Source organism: Pinus tabuliformis, chromosome 7, assembly GCF_031772625.1.
Source record: "Pinus tabuliformis cultivar Carrire ecotype Pingquan chromosome 7, CPIR1, whole genome shotgun sequence".
In the NCBI taxonomy this organism is placed as follows: Eukaryota; Viridiplantae; Streptophyta; class Pinopsida; order Pinales; family Pinaceae; genus Pinus; species Pinus tabuliformis.
Window position 1 is genome coordinate 1,328,186,789 of NC_142293.1, and position 21,502 is coordinate 1,328,208,290.

At 38.7% G+C, this 21,502-nt stretch overlaps 1 protein-coding gene across 4 annotated transcripts in view; it reads left to right on the forward strand.

Moving 5' to 3' along the window:
* The window catches only part of LOC149252476 (protein tesmin/TSO1-like CXC 5), a 167,380-nt gene that overhangs the window by 78,149 nt on the left and 67,729 nt on the right, over nucleotides 1-21,502 (forward strand). For all 4 annotated transcript variants that reach the window (XM_089459715.1, XM_089459713.1, XM_089459716.1 and 1 more), the window contains exons 3-4: nucleotides 6,726-6,836; nucleotides 16,369-16,546. In XM_089459715.1, the coding sequence (XP_089315841.1) occupies nucleotides 6,726-6,836; nucleotides 16,369-16,546 (289 nt within the window). The remainder of the gene's footprint in view (nucleotides 1-6,725; nucleotides 6,837-16,368; nucleotides 16,547-21,502) is intronic.

A 21,502-nucleotide genomic window follows, 5' to 3' on the forward strand; every position in this document is an offset into this window, starting at 1 on the left:
TCAGGGATCAATGAAACTGACTTCGGGTCAGTAAGAGTGGTATGACACACTCTCCTCATATGAAACTGACTTCGGGTTAGTAGAGAATGGTACGAGACATTCTCGATCAATTCTTCTTTTTCATGGTTTAGTAGAGCAGAGCAGTGCAAGGCACTGATGGCAGAGATAGTACAATTGGACATATGGATCAGCGGATGGAGTTCTCCCTAGTTGAGAAGGAGTGTTAAAATTGGCGACTAGGGCCAAACTCCATGTGGGTCATCTTATTAATAACAACTGATATTTTTCTTGGATGCCTCTCATAGAGGTGTAAGATTGATCAAAAGATCATCCGATTTTGATAATTATTCATGGAGATATGAATTTATTTGTGTTATGGGACAATTCGTCAAGGTTGGCCAACAACCAAACAAACCCCACTTGTGCTCAACGTTTTAGTATAAATAGAGGTGGCCCTCAAGTCATTTCTACACACTCACTTGGGATCTCTTCTTCTCTACTTGTCTTTGGGTTTTAGTAGGAGGAGAGGTCCTAAGGGATAATGCTGCCCTGATGGAGAAAGGATCTATGCTGCCCTAATGAAGAAGCCCTAGACGCAGAAAGGAAGGGAGATCTACAATGGTGAAGGAAGCCTACATAACACAACAAGGAAAGATCTAATTGCTGGTCTAGAAAGAGACCCTATCCGCTGTACTAAAAGGCTCCTATACGCAGCCCTAAGGAGAGACCTATACGCTGTTCAAAAGAGCCCTAGTCACAGTTTTGTTCGTGCCCTATTCACATTCCATATACGCCCTAACTACTAGCCTTATTCTGCACTAGATGTTGCCCTACATCCGCAATTTAAGAAGACTTTTATACGCTAGAAATATGAGGCCTTATCTCCCTAGACGCAATCCTCTAACACGCAATCTTAAGAGGCCTCTATGCTACCCTAACCGTAGTCCTCAAAGGTGATATAATCCGCAGTCAATGAGGGTTCTATGCAGCAAGAGGAGGATTCCTATACACTAGAAAGAGGAGCCCTTAACGCGGTCAAAAGAAGACTATTCAAGCATGCCCCAGCTGCAGCCATGGAGGAGTCTTACCACAACTATCAAAGCTTTGATTTGGACAGCAACAACGTCAAGCTTCAGGCAGATGAGGAAGGTCTAAAAGTGGTTTGTATGACAGGGAGAAGAGTGCTGAAGGGTATATGTTGAAGTCTGTCTAGCAAGGCAGCATATGTTAGGACTGTGTTGATAATAGTACAGTCACTTGGATGGAGAAAGGGGTGTGAACTTGATGAAGGTTATGAACAGTAAATTCTATGAGAGAAATCACTGTGTTGAAGACTTTGGTTGGAAACCTTTGGAGCAGCAAAGGGGACTGTTAGAGGGCAGATTAATATAGGCCTATGTTCAGTGACATTGGTGGAACTTTGTCATTAATAGAAGGCAAATTGAAGAGCTGACCGTATGAAGGTACATACTTCCTTGTGAGCAGCAGAGGAAGACTGTGTGTTAGGCCGCAGGCCATAACACCACAGTCAATATTTCGTATGAGTATTTGAGTGCTCAGATCATTAGCATAATATATATGGAGCTATCATGCTGCTGAAGCTATTAGAGGACTGTTTGATGTTGCTGTAATATAAGATGGACAGAGCTAGTGTCATGGGTTGGTTCAACTGACAAGGAGCAACATGATGATGTAAGGGTCTCATCTTGAAGGACCTTATGTGGCAAATCAGTTGAAGATTGAAGGCTGCTCTCCGAGCTGCAGTCCTTGGTGTCATGTGTATAACTGCGTTGTGTCATCTTCATGGTGAAGATCTCTGCTCTTATCTAGTCAATGTTGACCTCTGATGTATATGTACTATCTCTCTCTCTCTCTGCTGAACTATTGAAGAACATATAAGAAGAATTGATCAAGGGTTTCCCCACATTGGGGTTTGTCCCTGGCTAGCGCCACATCTTGTGTTCTCTTGTCTTGGCTTGTCTTCTGTGATTTATGTTTATGTTCTATTTGTGGTTTACTTTAATGTTGATGTGATTGCTAATCTGGAAAAGATATTGAGCTAACTGTGAAAATTGAAATAAATGGCTCTATTCATATAACATACCTAAAATTAACATGTGATCTTCATACACACATAATTTAGTAATTGCTTGATGAAAAATAATATAATAAAGAAATAAAAGAAGCCAACATAATTCACAAGTAATTATCAAGGAAGAGAAATATAACTCTAATTCTACTAACATTGGTTTCTCAATAGAGTTGAGATGTTATGAGGCTTTTAAAGTCGTCTGCTTAGTTATTGGGGGACTACCCTCCAACCTTAAGTGTTTCTATACAGCTTTCCCACCAACTTAGGGCATGACCCTCTAACTTCAATATATCAAATGGTATTTTTTGCTTTTCATCTTTGTTGTGAATGCTAAAATACGCTTCTAATTGTTGCAACTAGTGTTTCAATTTTAAGGCATTGATCTCGCTTAGGTATGGCTCTAAACTGACTTTTGCTTCCATCGTTAACATGGATTATGAATGGGTAGCAACACTTGAACTCGATTGCTCTTTCTCGTTTTTTTTCCTTCACTCTTTTTTTGCTTTCTTCATGATTTCTTCATGATCCCTTGATTTTCTCTCTCTTCTGACCCTTAAGTTGTTTTAATTTTGCATTGCTCTATGCTATTACAATTACTTTAGCCCAATTCTTAGCTTCAATTAGCAATCAAATTAGTATTCTTTAGTTGTCACATGGCTAAGCCCTTTTCCATGAGTAACAAGGGTTGACGTGGCATCCATTTGTGCCATGGTGGTCAAATATGGTATGTCAACTTCCAAGATTATAACTTTTGCATATAGACATTGATTGACATAATTCTTCACTATTGGAAAGGTTTTTGAGTTTAGAACAAGTCATAGGGTTTGACGTGTATGCGGGAAAGTTTTACCCCCCAAAAAATGCCATTTAAGGCCCTTAAAATGGCTTTTGAAGGTTTCAAACCCAATTTTCCAAGTTGGGTCCCATCAATTAAAGTGCTCCTGCAAGCTGATTCCTCCAATTTTTTCACTCTAAAAGCATCAAGATAGATGAAAAATTAGATAGTGATCCAATCTTGATCATTTCACTTTTGTTCAACCCAGTTCACTTGGCATCCCAATAGGCTAAGTCACCTGACACGGGGATTCGGGATTCGTAGGATACGGGGATTCGATTATCAGATTCAGACACGTTGACCCCCCGGAACATGACATGTAGGATTCATTAAATATTATTTTATTAAAATATATATATTAAAAATTAGATATTTCTTACACAAATTCTCATTAATGATATAAATTCATTGATTTCAAACATAGATCTTCATCTAGATGTTAGTTTTACTGTTGACAAAGTAAGTTAGTAACATTGTAGCATGCATAGTACATACAAAATTCAAATATCTGCATAAAACCTCACAAACCTCATAAACCCTCATAAACCTCATAAACCCTTCCAAACCTCATAAACCCTCATAAATTCTCACAAACCTCATAAACCCTCCCTCATAAACCCTCACAAACCTCATAAACCCTCATAAACCCTCCCTCATAAACCTCAAACCCTCACTTTTTTGGGATTCGAATCCCAAAATCGGGACACGATGTGTCCTAACGGGACACAATTGGGATTCGATGGTGTCTTGTTAGGACACGTGGTGTCCTATTTTAGGATTCAAATTCCCATCGAATCATGTCGGATTCGGACATGTGGCCTGTTTTGAACGAATCTAGTTTCATAGCCAATAGGATAAATATCGCATGAGTGTAATTCAATGCCACAATACTATAGCCCTTAGGGCACACTTTTTACATCATATGACATAGCTGATTTTTCTTATTACAATGGAATATAATACCAATAATTTTTCTTCTTTATCTTCAAGATATGTGTTAAATCACTTAACCAATTCAGCCAAATGTTATCTCCAATAATTATGAACAATAAGGGTTGAAATCTAATCAATCATGAAGATAACATAAGGTGAAATTCAAATCTGCATCTACACAATTTGGACTGTTAGAAACTTCATATATATATGATAGATGAAGTACAAATACATGTTATAGATTTATCACAAAGTTGGTACAAGTTAAGGCCTCTAGAGTCCAAACCCTAGCTTGGAATCACTCCCAACCAAAGCTGGTCACTACCCCCAAGATCTTTAGCATTCTAGCATCAACACTTGCAGGTCCTTTACACATATATCAAGTTTGTAACACACAAGCCCTCCACATCAACGCTCCTGGCTTCCTTAGCGTTTGCAAACCCTAGTCATGTTGCACTACATAAGTACATGGCAAGGCAATTTTAGCGCTAACATCCAAGTCTACATGTCCAACCTAGGGTTTGAGTACTCAAACCTTAGGTCTTTAAGTCTTACATCAAGACAAATACAATAACTGAGTTTTCTTACGAGCAAGGCATCTTACCAACCTCAAGACTCATCAAGCTAAGCTTTCCATAATCTTCACTTAGCCTTGATGCATCCCACAATCTCAAGTTTCCAAAATCATGCAATATATTAGCTCCACTTTTCATGTCGTCTACTATGGTAGAAACCCTAGTGTTACAACTAGAGGCACAATAAAATCTATCATCACCTTGAATGTCATGTTCTTCTGTAGGGTTTACATTTCACAAACCCTAGCATCTCACAAGAGCAAACCCTATCATCACACAATAAGAATTTCTCGAAGAACAACTAAGACATATCTCTCTTGTTGTCTTCTCCTAGGTTTTTCTCATGAACCTTGGTGTCTTGCTCCCTACAAGATGTCTCTAAGACTATTACAAACAATATAGTACAATGATGTTCATGATATGACAAGGTTCTCTTCTCCCTTTATATATAAATCAAGTGTGGGAGGCTAACATAAAGCAAGGACATGTGTCCATACAAGTAACCAACAAGAAAATCCCACATGGAGTGCTCTATAATACAAGTATGTAGTATGTACAACTGCCATACTAGTGTTTATCCAACCTCGAAGAGGAAACAAACTCCAAGCATGAATCTTATAGGACTCAATGCCCCCTCTAGGATGGTGTGCTCTCAATGTTATTAGTCCAATGCTCCTTTTTTATGGTGGTATCCAAGGTGACCCTTTTCCATTTGTGTTTGACATGTACTCTCATGTGCCCAATTCTCCTCTCATGTGTGCTAATGTGGTCTCTCAGCTCCAATGCTCCTCCTCAACATTTGTATCTGGGTTCACAACCAACCTCCTTGAAGTATGATCCTCAACCCAAGTATTCTCAAGTCAAGTACCCAACCTCCATGTTATATATCAGATGGTCCCATGATCATAGGGCTACATGTCCTCCTCCAAGTGGTTACTGCTCCTCTTACATATGTACCTCTCCTATTTGAGTAACCAACACCCCCACTGTGTGCACTCAATGGGTTAGTCATCATGTCAATTAGGGTAACGACTTCCTAGGTAAGGGTGCCATACTAGTACTCTAACCAAAGTCAAGCATCCACCAAAATTGAGCCATCCATATTTTCATGAAGCATTGCTAAGTGACTAGCATTGGTAGAAAATACTTTTTGAGTAACCCAGAAAGCTAACAGAGGATAGTATGTATCATAGTTTTAATATCAGAAAGCACTTTTTCACTGTAGGGACAGCTTCAATTCACTAGTTAGTTCTTTGGTGGCCTTGTGATATTTGGCTAACTCATGCTGTGCTGGAGTAGTCAGGGACAATCATTTCACTGCAATATCATGGCAGTGCTTTCCTGCAAAACTTAAGTACATCCAGAAGTTGATCAGGTTGCAATTGTTTCTTACATTGTTTTACATGCTGAGTTATTTCCTGATGGAGATTCCCCTAGATTACCTAAACCTTCAACTACGGAAAGGAGATTATCACTTGGTAACACAATATGGAGGAATTAGATTTTTTCCACTTATATTTTAATTGAGAATCGAGATATTTCCCTAGTCATCTCTTGTGCAAAATGACAGGTGAATGAAAAGAGGGTTAAGTGCTTTTGCAGAGTTTCTTAACATGTTGGTTTTCATCACCCATGCTAGTTCAGGAAATAATCATTACTAGGGTCAACTATTACATTGTTTGTTTAAATTTTAAACATATTCCCTATCCAAACGATAAACAGACTTTTGCTAATTATTATACTTATTGTGATTACAAGTCTGTTTTACAGTTTACTCTCTACACACCATGTGATTTATAAATGAACTTTTTAGTGTCTATGTTGCAGGATCTGTGCATGCCCTAGTTTTCTCCATGGCTTGAAATATTATAGGCTGCTCAGTTATGGGCAGAAACACTAGCCTTGTTAACAAACATAATACTCGATTTTCCTTAGCAAAGTCTGCTAGCTCTTTGGAATCTCGAAATATTATCCCTACGTTTTTTCTTCTTTGATGTGAATTTTTAAGTGTGGATGCTGACTTTATATGTTGCACTTTTCTATCCTATCAGTCAATCACATTAATGCTTTATTCAAAATGGCGACCTCTTTAACAGGTTGAAGCAAGTGGAATATGTGGGTCTCTAGTATTATAGTCATTTTGTTGTATAAATAACAGAGATCTTTGTTCGGATTGGATAGGTCCAGAGATCATTAAATTGACAAGTAAATATTGTATTCATTCATTTTCACAGATTGTATTTGTTTTAGATCTGTTTTTCTAACTGATTTATTTTGTTGAATTTATCAGAAAGCAAGGATCTCCAAGAGGGTCGTTCTCAGGACCACTAACTGATTCAAAGGAAGGAACTCCAAAGAAATCAAGACAGTGCAATTGCAAAAATTCCCGCTGCCTGAAATTGTGAGTTCTTTTCCACTATATTGTTACTGGTTGTGAATAAGATGCATTGTTTACACTGCATTGTGATTTGTTTGGAGTCTGCAATGCATATAGTCCTCTTAATTAGTTCATATATTACAAATACTAGTGTTCATATTTTGAAATGTTAAGCTTCTTGTGAAATCCATAACTTCCATAAATATGCAAAACCAGTATATGAGGAATTGCATGTTAATTTGCCACAGTTCTTTGCTATTACAATCACTTAGCCCAATCTTTTCTTCAATTAGCAATCAAATATAATCTTCCAATGATAAATAGCAATTGTAGATAGAACAGTAAATGCAATGTACAATAGAAGAATATGAGGGGCAATAACAAGAGACATAAGATTTGGTCAAAAACCAGGGAAAACTCACAAGAGGGAAAAGCCTTTCAAATTCTTCTTCTATTAGATTGTCATCAAATGTTCAGCAGAGAGATATAATGATTTAATTCATCAACACAAGAGTAAGTCAATTCTTTGACTATCCAAGAGATCAACCAACCAATATCCAATAGATGAGCCTCAAAGTCAAATCTGGTCAACCAGTAAAATCTTCAATTCTGGTCAAAGTCAACAGCAAGAGCAGTAGTGCTACTTGGTCAAAGTCAACAGCAAGAGCATCAGTGCTAGTTGGTCAACCTGCAAACATGAGTCTTCCTGTCCTTTATTTCAAATCCCCATGGTTGCTCAACAAATACTTCTTCCTGTAGTATGCAATGAAGAAGTGCAATGTTTACGTCCATCTGGTGAAGGGTCCATCCTTGACTTGCAGCAAGGGCAACAATGGAACGAATAGTAGTGTAGCGGGAAATAGGTGCAAAGATGTTATCATAATAGTAGTGTAGCGGGAAATAGGTGCAAATATGTTATCATAATATTCTCCCCCTTTCTCGGAGAAACTTCTAGCCATAAACCTTGCTTTATACTTCTCAATGCTTCTATCAGCTCCATGCTTGATCTTGTATAGCCATTTCGAAGTCACAACAAATTTTCCTTTGGGTCTCAAAACAACATCCCACACATCATTCTTCATAATAGACTCATACTCTTCGACCATGACATACTTCCAAACCTGCTCTTTCACTCCTTCAAAAGTGGGAGGTTCAGCCTAAATGATAGTGCTCATAGCTACAACATATCCCCGCTATCGGCATGGATTCTTGCTTTCTCTAAATGTTCCTCTGATAGCGGTATGTCTTTCAACATCCTTTAATGTATCACGAAGCCAAAGTGGTCTCTTCCTGGCAGGTGGATCACATGGAGGAGGATCCAAGGGGTCCGTAGGCTTCATGGGATCATAAACAATATCCTTCTTAGATTTTGGCATAGAAGGACCTTCTAGTAGGCCCATGTCATCAGACTTCTTCTCAACAGGAGGATGTGGAGGAAGGTCCCTTGCTTTTCCAAGGGCAACATCTTCATCGAAACTAACATCCTTGCTAAGCTTGATTTTCCTTTGAACATAAATATATATTCTAAAGGCTTTAGAATTTTCACAATATCCAACAAACATACCTTTCTTTCCAGCGACTTCCAGCTTGTTCCTCTTGTCCTTCGACACATCAAAGTATACGGGGACGCCAAATATACTTAGATGACAAATATCGGGCTTCACACCTGTAAACACTTCTTTGAGAGTTTTGTTATCCAGGACTTGATGAGGAACCCTGTTTTGAACATAGACTGCTATATTTGTGGCTTCTCCCCAGAGGAACTTCGACAACTTTTGATCATGCAACATGGCTCGAGCAACTTCCATTATGGACCTGTTTTTTCTTTCAGCCACACGATTTTGCTCGAGATTATATGGTATAATAGTCTCTTTCTGGATTCCAGCCTCCTTGCAAAAGTCAATGAACATATTTGAGCCCTAAGTTGCACGAAACACTAAAACATTTCGGATTTTTCGAAATGGGTACGTTTAGAAACGTCACCTCTCAAAAATAGAAACGTCAGCTGAAACGTCATATATATATATATATATATATATATATATATATATATATATATATATGATAAATAAGTGAATAACACATTATCTTGCAAGAAAAAATGGAATAAAACCCATAAATGACAATTTAGAAGGAAAACCAAGTCTATATTAACTCTAATAGATGATTACATGATGGTCGAGTTTCGGTTGAGTTTTCGTCGAGTTTCAAAGTTTCGGGTAAGGTACAACCTGAAACGTAGGGTTCTTAGGAGTTTCATGTAACATAGTTTGAGCTATATTCTCCGTTGTTGTTGGACTTAAAAAATTTGATTTTTGTCCCTGTTTGATTCTCTATCAATGCCTTGAAGTGAAGTCCTTGAACATGTCAAATGCTTCGTCCTTATGCTTCAAATAGGATTTCCATGTTTTCCTGTAGGTGCACAGGCATGGGTCCACATAACTCAGAGTGGATGAGTTGAAAAATATCATTAGTCCTTCTTTTGTTGGAAGAGAATGGTCCCTTTGTCTTCTTTCCACTAGCACACCCTAAACATACAACATCATGACTAGATTGTGTTGAAAAATGTAACTAGGTTTGGTCTTCATAATGACATGTGGAAATATGATTTTATGTAATTGATGAAAAGAAGAAAAATAAAATTATTATTAATGCTTGTCTCATGGGTTTCATGAGCAAGGAATTTTATTTTTAGTGATGGCTCCCATTGTGAGCCTTTAGGATTTGTCATCTAGTCATACAAGTCAATTTGAGTCTATGTCATGTATGAAGGACCCTTCTTGGGCATATTATATTTGTATATGAGTCAATGAAAATGTCAAGTAGCCCTCCAAGACCAAGCACAAACATTAACCTCAAGTCGGCTTCAAAGTGGAATTAATTATCTCCTCCAACAGACATGTCGGCTCACCCTCTTCAAGTCGGCTTATTTAAGGAGGAAACAACTATAAATAGGGTTGCTCGACATCACTTCTGAGACAAAATTTCGGTGGAACAATGATCTGAAATAGAAGTGTGAAAAGGGTAAAAGGAGAAGCCTCCCAACCTGCGAAGTAAAGAAGAAAGAAGAGTGAGGTTCTTAGGATATTTCTTTGGACTGTTTTAAGGGCAGAAAACTTCTATACGTGTTAGAAGTTTGTGGCAGGTTTGAAGGAGGAGTAGAAGTTTGTTGCAACAGTGAAGGATGAGAAGTTTGTTGCAGTAGTGAAGGCCGAGGAGAATTTTGTTGCAGCAATGGAAGCCAAGGAGAAGTACAGTCCTCCTAGGGAGCCGAAGTGGAATAAGGCCAAAGGTCTAAAGCAGAAGAAAGCCAAGGTTGAAGAAGAAGCCGGGAAGGAGGAAGGAGCAGAAGGTTGACTATCGTTGACTAAGGATCTTGTGTCTTGGTCTTGGAGTGGCAGATAGGTCAAGGGTCTTGGTCTTGGTATTTGTCATTTGGAATCTCTACAAAGAAGAATAATTTGTTCGGGTTTTCCTCTCAAGTGGGAGAGGTTTTTCCCCTGGCTGATAGCCTATATTCTGTGCCTCTTGTCTCTCTATGGTTTATGCAATAGTAGTTGTTTGATGAAGAAGAACATTAATAACCTAAGTAATAGAAGATCCTAATCTAAATAAGTAAAATTCACTCACAAGCTGTTACTAATAGAAGAGAAATCACTTAATTGCTATGCCCTAGATTTCTCAACAGATTGAACATTAGGCATCCCAAAAACCAATTTTCTAACTTTAGGCAGGGCTTCATAGTGTAGGTGTGCCAATCTTCGGTGCAATAGCTTGTTTTGATGATTGCTATCATGAACCAATGCTTGTAGTGGCCTTCCATTGACTCTATAAAGTCCTTGAATTCTAGATCCCAAGGTGAAGGTATCTCTCATGCGAGACTGCATAGGCTAGGTGAGGACCTTCCCTCTTATGAAGGCAACTCTCATCCCTTTGTCTTCCAAGCTAGATATAGATACTAAGTTCTTCTTTAATCTCGGAACATACATAACATCTTGAAGAAGAACGAATTCCCTAAAGTCCAAATGAAATTTAACAAAACCAAAGCCCTTCACAGGATAGGTAGAGTTTTCCCTAAGGATGATCTTTAGATTGGATTCCCTCTCAACCAGATTTGAGAGGAATTCCTTGTACCTAGAGAAATGTCTAGAATCCTCACTATATACCAACCAACTATCACATGTATTTGGAGGAGAGGAACTAGAAAGAGCAGAAATAAGAATATATTCAAATTGTGAAGCAGTAACATTGTTTTCATACCTTGAGTTTCTTGATCTCTTTTGTGGACAATAGGTTTCTTCATGATCATCAAGAACATCTTTTCTGCTTTTGTTGTCTCTTCTTTTTCTATCATCGCCTCTTCTCCTATCATTAAACTTGTTGAAGAAGCCACAGTTGGACCTTGGAGCATCTCACTTTTCCGGACATTCTCGGGCATAGTGACCATGCTTGTGGCAGTTGTAACATTCAACTTTTGATAATTCCCTTTTGAATCTTCTATTGGAATCCTTGGAATTTGGATCAGGCCTTTTAGATGGTCTCACTCTTCCTTTTCTCATCTTGTCTTGAGTAGCAAATGTAGAGGGCTCTCCTTCATGCTTTTGAATCCCCCCTGTAGGGATCATCTTGGTTTCTGCTTGAGTGCACTTACTGACAAGCTCATAAAATGTCGGGAACTTGTCATTGTTGCTTATAGTAGTGATGAAGGCTTCCCAAATAGGAGGAAGACCTTGAAGAGTGGTCAACACCAGTTCTTTGTCAGATATAGGCTCACCAACAATTTGCAATTGATCCCTTAGTCGGGATATCCTCACGACATAGGATTGCACAAATTCCCCCTTGTTCATTTTCATGTCCTTGAGTTGATTCTTCAAGGAGAAGATTTGATTCAAATTGTTGACCTCATACATCCCAACCAACTTATCAAAGATATCCTTAGACTTCTTCGATTTTCCAACATAAGTAAGCAAATGATCTTTTAGTGAATCAATATGGATTTTCTTGGCTTTGAGCACATTTTTCTTGTATTTGGACTTGGTAGCAGTGGGAGCATTTTTCAGTGGTTCAGTGTACTTTTCCTTCCACATATTACAAAACATCATTGTCATCCAATATGACTTCCAACCTGATCTTCCAAGCAACAAAGTTCGATGAGTCACCCAACTTCTCTGTGTCCTTGAAATAAGAGGTAGACATCTTGACCAAGTCAAATTGGCTTCTTTTAGCTTCTTCAAAAGATGATTGCTATTGTCTCTTGATTCCTTGGGCTTGTCTTCTCCTCAACTCCGATACCATGTTAATTTTCCATTGCTCTATGCTATTACAATCACTTAGCGCACTCTTTTCTTCAATTAGCCATAAATATAATCTTCCACTGATAAATAACAATTGTAGATAAAACAGTAAATGCAATGTACAATAGAAGACAATCAGGAGCAATAACAAGAGACACAATATTTGGTCAAAAACCAGGGAAAAACCTACAACGGGGAAAACCTTTTCAAATTCTTCTTTTGTTAGATTGTCATCAAATGTTCAACATAGAGATACAATGATTCAATTCATCAACAAAAGAGTCAAAGTCAATTCTTTGACTATCCAAGAGATCAACCAACCAATATCCAATAGATGAGCCTCAAAGTCAAACCTGGTCAACCAGTCAAATATGCAATTCTAGTCAAAGTCAACAGCAGGAAAAGAAGCCCTAGTTGGTCAATGGCAACTGTGCTTCAAAAAATTCGGTTAAAGCAGCATCAAATTTGGCCTTCCAAAATTGGTCAAACCAAGTCAAAACAGTCAACAAACTCTTCCCAGAAAGTGGTCAAAGTCAACCCTTTGACCTGCAAAACCCTAGCTGCTGAACTTCAGTCAATGATGGTCAAACTTGCTCAGAAAAGTTTGGTCAACCCTTCAGTCAACTCAGCCTCTCAAACAGATCAGAATTTGGTCAAACAGAGTCAAAATCTCCATGGTCAACACTGGTCAAACAGTCCCTAAACAGAAGTCAATGCACCAAAACAGAATTTTCTATCTCTTCCTCGCACGTGTGAACTCGGAGCCTGCAATCTCAGACTTGTACGAACCAATCAGATCAAGAGAGAAAAGATGTGATGTGTGATGATGATGTCCAAATGAGGTTGCCTTGACTTGTATTTATTTGCTTTTTTGGAGACCCAATTTGTCTTTAGAGCCGACCTGTACTTTTGTGTACTTGTGGGTTTTCAGAGTTCACATTAAAAATATATTTTTCCTTGACCAAATTAAATTCTTCCAAGGGCAAAATGGGTCTTCTCTGGATGAGGAAGACTGTCCAATGGAGGGAATTTGTCCTTGAGCTGCCAAATCAACATTGCACAAGAAAATGCATTTTAAAACCAAGTCCATACTGGCTGGATTTTTGTGTTCCTTCTCTCCTGCCTTTTAAAATTTATCGACTAGAACATTTTTTTTAGTTGTTCTTTTCCTCTGTTTGAAAGATGATTCTATTATCATTAAGTCAGAAAATTCACAATAAGCCAGTAAATGGTACACTCAAGGGGTCCTTCACCAAGTCCACACCCATGAGAGTTTCTTGCCACACTGATATCTTTGCAAGTTGTCAAGACCTAAAATGATCAGCCTGTTAAAAAGGGGAATAAACAATGCTGTGTAGAATCATTCACCCAGTGTTTTAAAAATTGGTCAACTCAGACTTGGACTTGGTCTAGTTGACTGAGTTGACCCCAGGGCCCAAACCATACTCGTCCATCTAATTGGTTTGGGGACCCGTTTGATACTAAACTGGCTGAGTCAATGTATGTCTCAGCTGGTTCAGTACCAAGCCGGTCAAACTCGTCCGAGTTGCTCTGTTTCCTCACTGCAGCACATTGTTTGAGGAAATGTTCATTTTTTATATAAACCCTAAATTCTATCGCTATAAACTCTAAAAACAGACTATACAGAGAACCCCCCTGCCCCCGGAACAACTCCTCCCTTTCAATTTTTATCACACCTCTCTCATGGAGCATTTGAAGTTTTTGGAGCAGCATTGAAAAGTGGTGATTTAGAGTGAGCTCGGAGCTTGTTTGTCAATCCTTGTGGACTGTTTGCGGTGGATTTGATATCTAAGTTAGAAGGCTACGACCCATTTTCAAGCTTGGATTTTTTTTATCAGATTCTTGTTGTTTTTTGGACCCTAGAGGCTTGTTAGAGCCTCTGTGATTTTGTTTCTGATATGTATCACACTTGCTGCCATTATGATATATTCACCCTTATATGGTATATACATGGGCAACCTCTGCATATTTTGTCTCTGATGGTTTGGAATCTTTAAAATATGTTTTTAAAATTAAAATTTTAATATCTTTCTGCACTTTTTCGTAAATCGTCATAAATTTTATCTAGCCCAATTCCGAGCCAAGTCCAAGTCAAGTTTGGGTTGACCCTAGGCTGATTCTGAGTTTTAAAACATTGCATTCACTCTAATTAAATTTCAACAAGTTTATCCTTGACGTGTGGTAGGCTAGAGGGCACTTTTACCATACTCATCACTAAAAGATTGTAGCTCGGGTTTAGAAAACACTAGTATTTGATAAGAACCAGTGCTAAGGAAAAATGCTAACTTACGAAAGAAGTCCTCAATAGAAAACAGTAACAGAGGCTGAAGACTCAGCACAAACATATTAGACACATTGTGGTACATTGACCATGCAGGGCCATTGATGAAAGCATAAAAATTCACATCTCCATAGAGATTGGCCTAAAAACATCACAGAACTGGCTACCAATGCCTGACTGGCAAAAATTTCTTGAGATACCACACTGCAATGGGTTCTTCAAGTGTTAAAGAGCAACTATCAACCAGGCCTGCAGTTGCCACCATGCTAAAGTAGCGGTGCTTGGGACTGTTAATTTTTAATACTAGGTCTGATTTATTTTTATCAGCAATTACTAATACCCAGAAATTATTTCATTTATACCCAGAAATTATTTCACCAATTAAAATCTTTTTCTGAAACTGCTGAAAAAAAATGTGCTGGTATTTTAACCTCACAAATAAAATTTGCAGTGGAAATAAAACAGAAAATCAGCCACAAAACAGCAGAAAATTCTGCCCAACGAATTATCCTCCACTTTTAAGGAGAATTAGGGCTCCCTTAACAGGGAAATTGACCCTCAAAGAACACACAGAAAATTACAGCAATAAACCTGGTGGAATTGGTCCTCAGAAATTCACTCAGCTAGCTGATCCTCCACACATGTGGCCCTCCAGGACCCTCTCAGTCCTCACATACCACACTGAGCCTCTCGACCCTCCACACATGTGACCAGCCTGCTGATCTTCTGTTCCTTGGTGAATTTCAGCTGCAATATTTTCTGATCTCTTCAGTCTTCTTGAGTGTCTGACTCTCCAGAAATTCTGCAAATTTACTCATGCAAGCCTCATACTCAAATGCCTTGATTGTGCGTCTTCATCCTCTCCCTGAGGCTTCTTTTTTAATTTCATCTTGAGCTAAATCCTTAACCCTCAATCTCCAAAGTGATGCATAGGATTAATTCCTAACCGACAGATCAAAGGTAGAGATTTGATCTAATTCACTTAAATAATTAAATTATTTATCCTTAGAAACTTAGCATATCCAACATTAATCAATTAAATTAAACAATGTGCTTTTCCTAAGTTAGACTTCGGAAAGAAATCATATTAATCATTTACTCTTCATGAGCAAGAATCTAAAGAGGATTTCTGGACATCTTCTGCATGCTTGACACCTAACCTATGAAGAAGCACCTGTCCGAGCTATAAACATCAACAGGGACCATGATATGGACAAACAAAATGCAATACTACAGTTGCAACTTGCAACATCCCAACTTCTGGGTGAGAAGAGACCTTCTGCAGCAGTACAAATCTCCTCTCACAGCAGCTTGGATCTTCATAAGTATAATTCCTTCCAAGTGATACTAACCCACAGCAACCCAGAATTCACAAATTTGTAGGCCCTGCTCACATTTTGAATCATGATTTATAGTTGAAATCCTCCACAGAGCCCCGTTAAGTAAAGATGCTGAGAACAGAATTTGCAACTTATAAAGCTATTAACCTATTTCAAAACGTCTAGACTTTAACCAAACCAGATCATAAAAGGGCCTCAATTGCCACAGGAGCAGTTGAAGCAACTGAAGTCGCTATAACCAAAGTTGAAACCATAAATATACAAACACACGTCTGCACTTACCTAGTGATTATCCATTCATGCCAAAGCCTCTAAATAGATGAATGGGCCAGGCAGGTTCAATGAATTGTCTTGCTGAAACCCTGCACCTGTTATGACTTTGGGCAAAGGATAAAGCTCTGCAGGGAACAAAAGTGCCCTGCCATTTGCAGGGCCCATTTGAATTTGTTCTCCATAAATTTGGTTCTAGTAAATGGTTTGAGTGTTTGATCTGCTCCCATAGAAGAAATGATGCTTTCTGTAGCTGCTGAGCAATATGAGTATTTATACTCTTTCTTCAAATACTCATTGATCATTACTTATAATGTGAAACCTATGTATTGGCTTTGTTTGGTGAACAGGTATTGTGAATGCTTCGCATCTGGGATATACTGTGATGGATGTAATTGTGTGAATTGTTATAACAATGTTGATCATGAAACTGTGAGAAGAGAAGCTGTTGATGCGATACTTGAGCGTAATCCTAATGCATTTCGGCCTAAGATTGCAAGCAGTCCAACTACTGTTCGAGATAACAGGGTAACTACTGGCCCCAAATCCTGACTATAAAAGTAGAGATTTTTATTTATCTGTTATTCTAGGAAATGCGCATGATTGTTTCATGTGCCTGGTATGTGAATCAGAAGTCTTTAAGATTGCAAGCAGTGTAAGTGCTGTTCCAGACATTGATATAAATACTATGTGACGAGGCCCTGATGATAAAAATAACAATAGTCAAGAGAAGCATTTTAGAATAGTGTTTTATCTGCAGTTGGAAAGACAGATTACTTTTTATTCTGCCTTTTTGAATCGGATGTTGGTAACAATGCAGTTTACTGCAGAATAGAAAAGCACGTTTATGAGTGCCTACTGAATGAATTTTGACTGCCTGCAAAACTGCAGATATTACCTTTAGTGACCTTTTTGATAAGAAGGGATGTGCATTTCTGACCTAGAAGAAAAAGGCATGGTAAATCCCAATGTAAAAAATAGAAGAGTTATGAACTCCAACTCATGAAGTACATTTGCTGTTTTATTGAGCAGGAGCTTAAGTGCCAAGGTTCTAGTGGCCTAAAGCTGGTTCTGTAATCATATGATATAACCAGCAAAGGAAAGAGGTGGCCCTGGGGTCATTAGGGGTAATGTTCATAGCTTTGGGAAACTGTGAATTCATTTACACATTGGTATATAGGATGAGGATGCAGAGGAAGCTATGTTGTCTTATAATCGCCATTGCATTATCCATCACTGATCATTTTTCCATGTCATGTCTAAAGATAGAAAACTATTAGCAAATGTCTTACATTATTTTTAAATTGGCTATCCTCGATCAGGGTCAATTTAGAATGGTCGGGTTTGTTAATCTTGAGAGAGAGTGAACTAGAATCAAGGAGAAGATGTACAATGTGAAAGCTAGAAGGTCCTCTTAGATTGGAGGTTGCTGGATTCGAGTAAGGAATAGAACTGAGATTCATGGCTAGCTGTGTTAGTTGTCATTGAATAATTTGGTTGAGTGTACTGTCTAGTGGTTATATATCTTTCTAAAAATTAGGATATTATTTTATTTCACTAATAGGATAGGTAGTTCGATGCTTTCAATGGTTGAAGTACCCTTGAGTATTAATTCTGAAAGACTGTGCTTATTTGAGTTTGTTAAAATTGGCAACTAGGGCAAAACTCCATGTGGGTCATCTTATTTATGGCAGCGGATATTTTTCTTGGATCCCTCTCATCGAGAGGTGTAGGATTGATCTAAAGATCATCCAATTCCGATAAGTATTCATGGAGTTGTGAATTTATTTGCGTTATAAGACAATTCGTCAAAGTCGGCCAGCAACCAAATAAACCCCACATGTGCTTAATGTTTTAGTATAAATAGAGGTGGCCTTCAAGTCATTTCAACACACTTGGGATCTCTTCTTCTCTTTACTTGTCTTTGGGTTTTAGTAGGAAGAGAGATCCTAAGGAATAACGTTGCCTTGATCCAGAGGGCAGAAAGTCGGAACTGCTGGAAAAGCTGAAAAAGTCGAAACTGCTAGAAAAGCCGGAACTGTCGGAAAAGACGGAACTGCCGAAAAAGCCAAAAAAGCCGGAACTGTCGGAAATGCCAGAAAAGCCGGAACTGCCAGAAATGCCAGAAAAGCCGAAACTGCCGGAAAAGTTGGAACTACCAGAAAAGCCGGAAATGTCGGAACTGCCGGAAAAGCCGGAATTGTCGGGATTGCCGGCACTGCCGGGAACAGCCAGAACTGGCAGAATTGCCGAAACAGCAAGAGCATCTGTCTCTGAAGGAGAGCAACATGCAAGGGACAACTAGCATGCAACAACAAGCATGCTAAGGACAACAAGCATGCTAGGGACAACAAGCAAGCAAGGGACAACAAGCAAGCAAGGTGCAACCAACACATAGGTCAGGATGGCAACATGGTGCAACAATGGCACATAATGCAGTACAGTGATGGGTACAGTCATGATTAATGAAGTGTGATGAGATGCAGCATAGTGATGATGGGTGCAGCATGGTGCAGCGCGGTGAGGTGCAACATGATGACGAAATGCAGCACAACGATAGGTGGAGGAGTCACTTTGGAGAATTAGTTGAAGCAACATGTCTTCAACTGATCTCATGTATCATCTTCTTAGAGATGATCTATGCTCTTATCTAGATAAGTCAAAGTGTTGACTTTTGTTGTAAACGTACTATCTCTCTCTCTCTCTTTGTTGAGCTATTGAAGAACATATAAGAAGAATTGATCAAGGGTTTCCCCACATTGGGGTTTGTCCGTCGCTAGCGCCACATCTTGTGTCCTCTTGTCTTGGCTTGTCTTCTGCGATTTATGTTTATGTTCTATCTGTAGTTTACTTTAATGCTAATGTGATTGCTAATTTGGAAAAGTTATGGAGCTAACTGTGAAAACTGAAATAAATTGCTCTAAGCATAGAACATACCTAAAATTAACAGAGTTGAATAATATATAGATTGCCTAGTTTTTAAGTGATTGCCAACGGCCATACCTATAATTGAGGGTACCATCTAGTCAAAGGTTGACCATATGTTGGATGAAGAGTGGTTTTTTTGGCAACTTGTTGAACATTATTTCCATTTTTCAATTTATATGCTTATGTTGTCACCCATAAATAATGCTCATTTATATGATCAATGTACATCGAGGATAGTGATGAATATGTGTTTGAAATTAGTTGCAAAATTAAGATTGTTAGGCTTAGTTGCATGCATAGATAAGTGCTCTAAAACTGCATATGGGTATTGTTTATTAACATTTAATATTATATCACTTGATGAATAAAAGGATAAAGCATGATTGGAAATATCTTGAGAAAGTTGGAGCTAGAGCACTGATTGAGAAAATGGGTCATGATATCTTGTAGATGTAGTCTAGGAAACAAGAGTAGATAGGTGTGCATGAACTAGATAATTCTAGTTAGTGTTGCAGGAATTGTGAACCATGCGGATCCGTGCTTGAACCATAGATGGAATTGCAAACCCGAAAAACATAATCATGTTTTGCTTGAATAACGACAGTTCTTGGACCTATGGGAACTGTGACGGTTTAGTTTGTGGTTCCACAGGCCAAACCACGATTTTGGCATGGTTCCAAGATGCTTCTTGTGCGGTTTGGGATGGCACACACATGATTGTGTGGGGAGGCTTTTTTTTTTCTAACTTGTGGTTTAAGTGGGGCCTAGAGTGAGTTAAGGGCGAGTTTAGGGAAAGGGAGAATCAGGTTAAAAGGCCTCTTTCCCCTCTCTTTTCCTCATTCTTGCATCTTTGCCTTGAGCTTGGAGAAGAGACCTTGGAGAACAGAGGTGATAACAAGCTTTTCAGATCATATTTGTGTGCGGTTGGAGAAGAGAGCAAAGGAGAGCTTGGAGGAGTGAAGGATGGGGTTGGAGGAGTGAAGAAGGGCTGCCATCTACCTCAAGTTATCAACTTCTGAAGAGCTAAAGAGATAAGTGCAAATCCCAGTTAACTCCCTCATTTTCTTGTCATTCTCGTTTGTATTTTCCTCCTCCTCTCCTACTCTTTCCCATTTTCTCTTCTTGCTCATTTTATTGCAGGTTTCCCATCTAAAATGGTGTTCTTTTGGATTATCATTCCACTTTTGGTTTTCGTGGTGTTGGTGGGGGGTAGGCATAAAACGAAAGAAATGGAAGAAGAGGATAGTGGTCACAGTCACTGTTTTAAAAATGGCCGAGCCAGCTCGGATATGGCCGTGCTGACCAAACCATAACCCTGGCCGGTCCGGCTCAGCAGAAAAACTAGTCCGGTGGCGAGTTTGTGATTGAACCAACCGCGCTGGTTATTGACTCAGCCGAGTCTGAGTTAAATCGGTCGAACTAGCCAGTGATGCCCAAAGCTTATAGTAGGAACTAGTTTCTAATGACATGGAAGTAGGTGAAACTATCCCTTTAGCTTGCTAGTATATTTCTCTTTGAAGGATACAAGAAGAAGAGAATTGGGGAAAAATGAATTTTTTTTGATGTCATTCAACAACCAAAAATGGTTGAAGGGATTGTAGATTTCAGCAGGCATACATGAATTAAGGCAGTGTACACTGTTTTGTTTCTTCTATCAGCCCATTAGTTGTACCTATACCTTGCACAACCGAGTCTTGGCGGCCTCTTCGATAATGGGAAATTACTGCACAAGTTCGTTAACATGTCTTGACCCTTACTGTATTCATCTCTGCAACTAGCTGCACTCATGTAATGCTGCTATTTCATGGTTGGTTTTCCTGGGGGAGTGCTCTTTAAACTGTGGCTTCTGTAGCAGTAGCCAGTGGTATTGGTGACTAGTGATGTTTTACAATTTACTTTTGTTGTAGAGGCCATTTAGAGCTTCCTTGGTTATGTGTTTTTGTTTTGATCTCTGTATCTTGTATGTATTGGACAGTGCACTGGGTGCCATTTTGATATAATGGATATATTCATGAGCCTACTTTGATCATATGTTGTCTTCTCTCTATTTTCTAATGCTTTGTGTTTGGAAACATGAATGAAAATCTTTAAAATTATGTTTTTTTATAAAAAATAAATATTTTGATGTATTTTTTACAACACCCGAGTCATTGAAATCAAACAGGCCGAGTCGATACCGAGTCGGAGTCAGAGTTAGAGCCGACCCTCGGCCGGTTCTGAACCCGAGTCGAAGTTTTAAAACATTGGTCATAGTCACAGTGACCCAATGTATGATGAGGAGGAAGGGTTTGAAGGGAAGGAATGAGATGAACAAGGCATTGAAATGCAAGGGGGAAAGTTGCAATGAGACACAAAAGTAGGCAAATGCCTAACAACATTGGTGACCATTGGTTTAGCTAATCCCTTGGCTTTGAGTTGTGTATATACACTTGAACTCTCATTTTTAATATTCATACAAGTCATTCGCTAGCAAGCACACTTATATTGTTGTTCTTTCTTTTATTAGGGTGTTTTTGGTCATTCTATTTAGCAAATTTGTGCACTCACTTTCTAGTA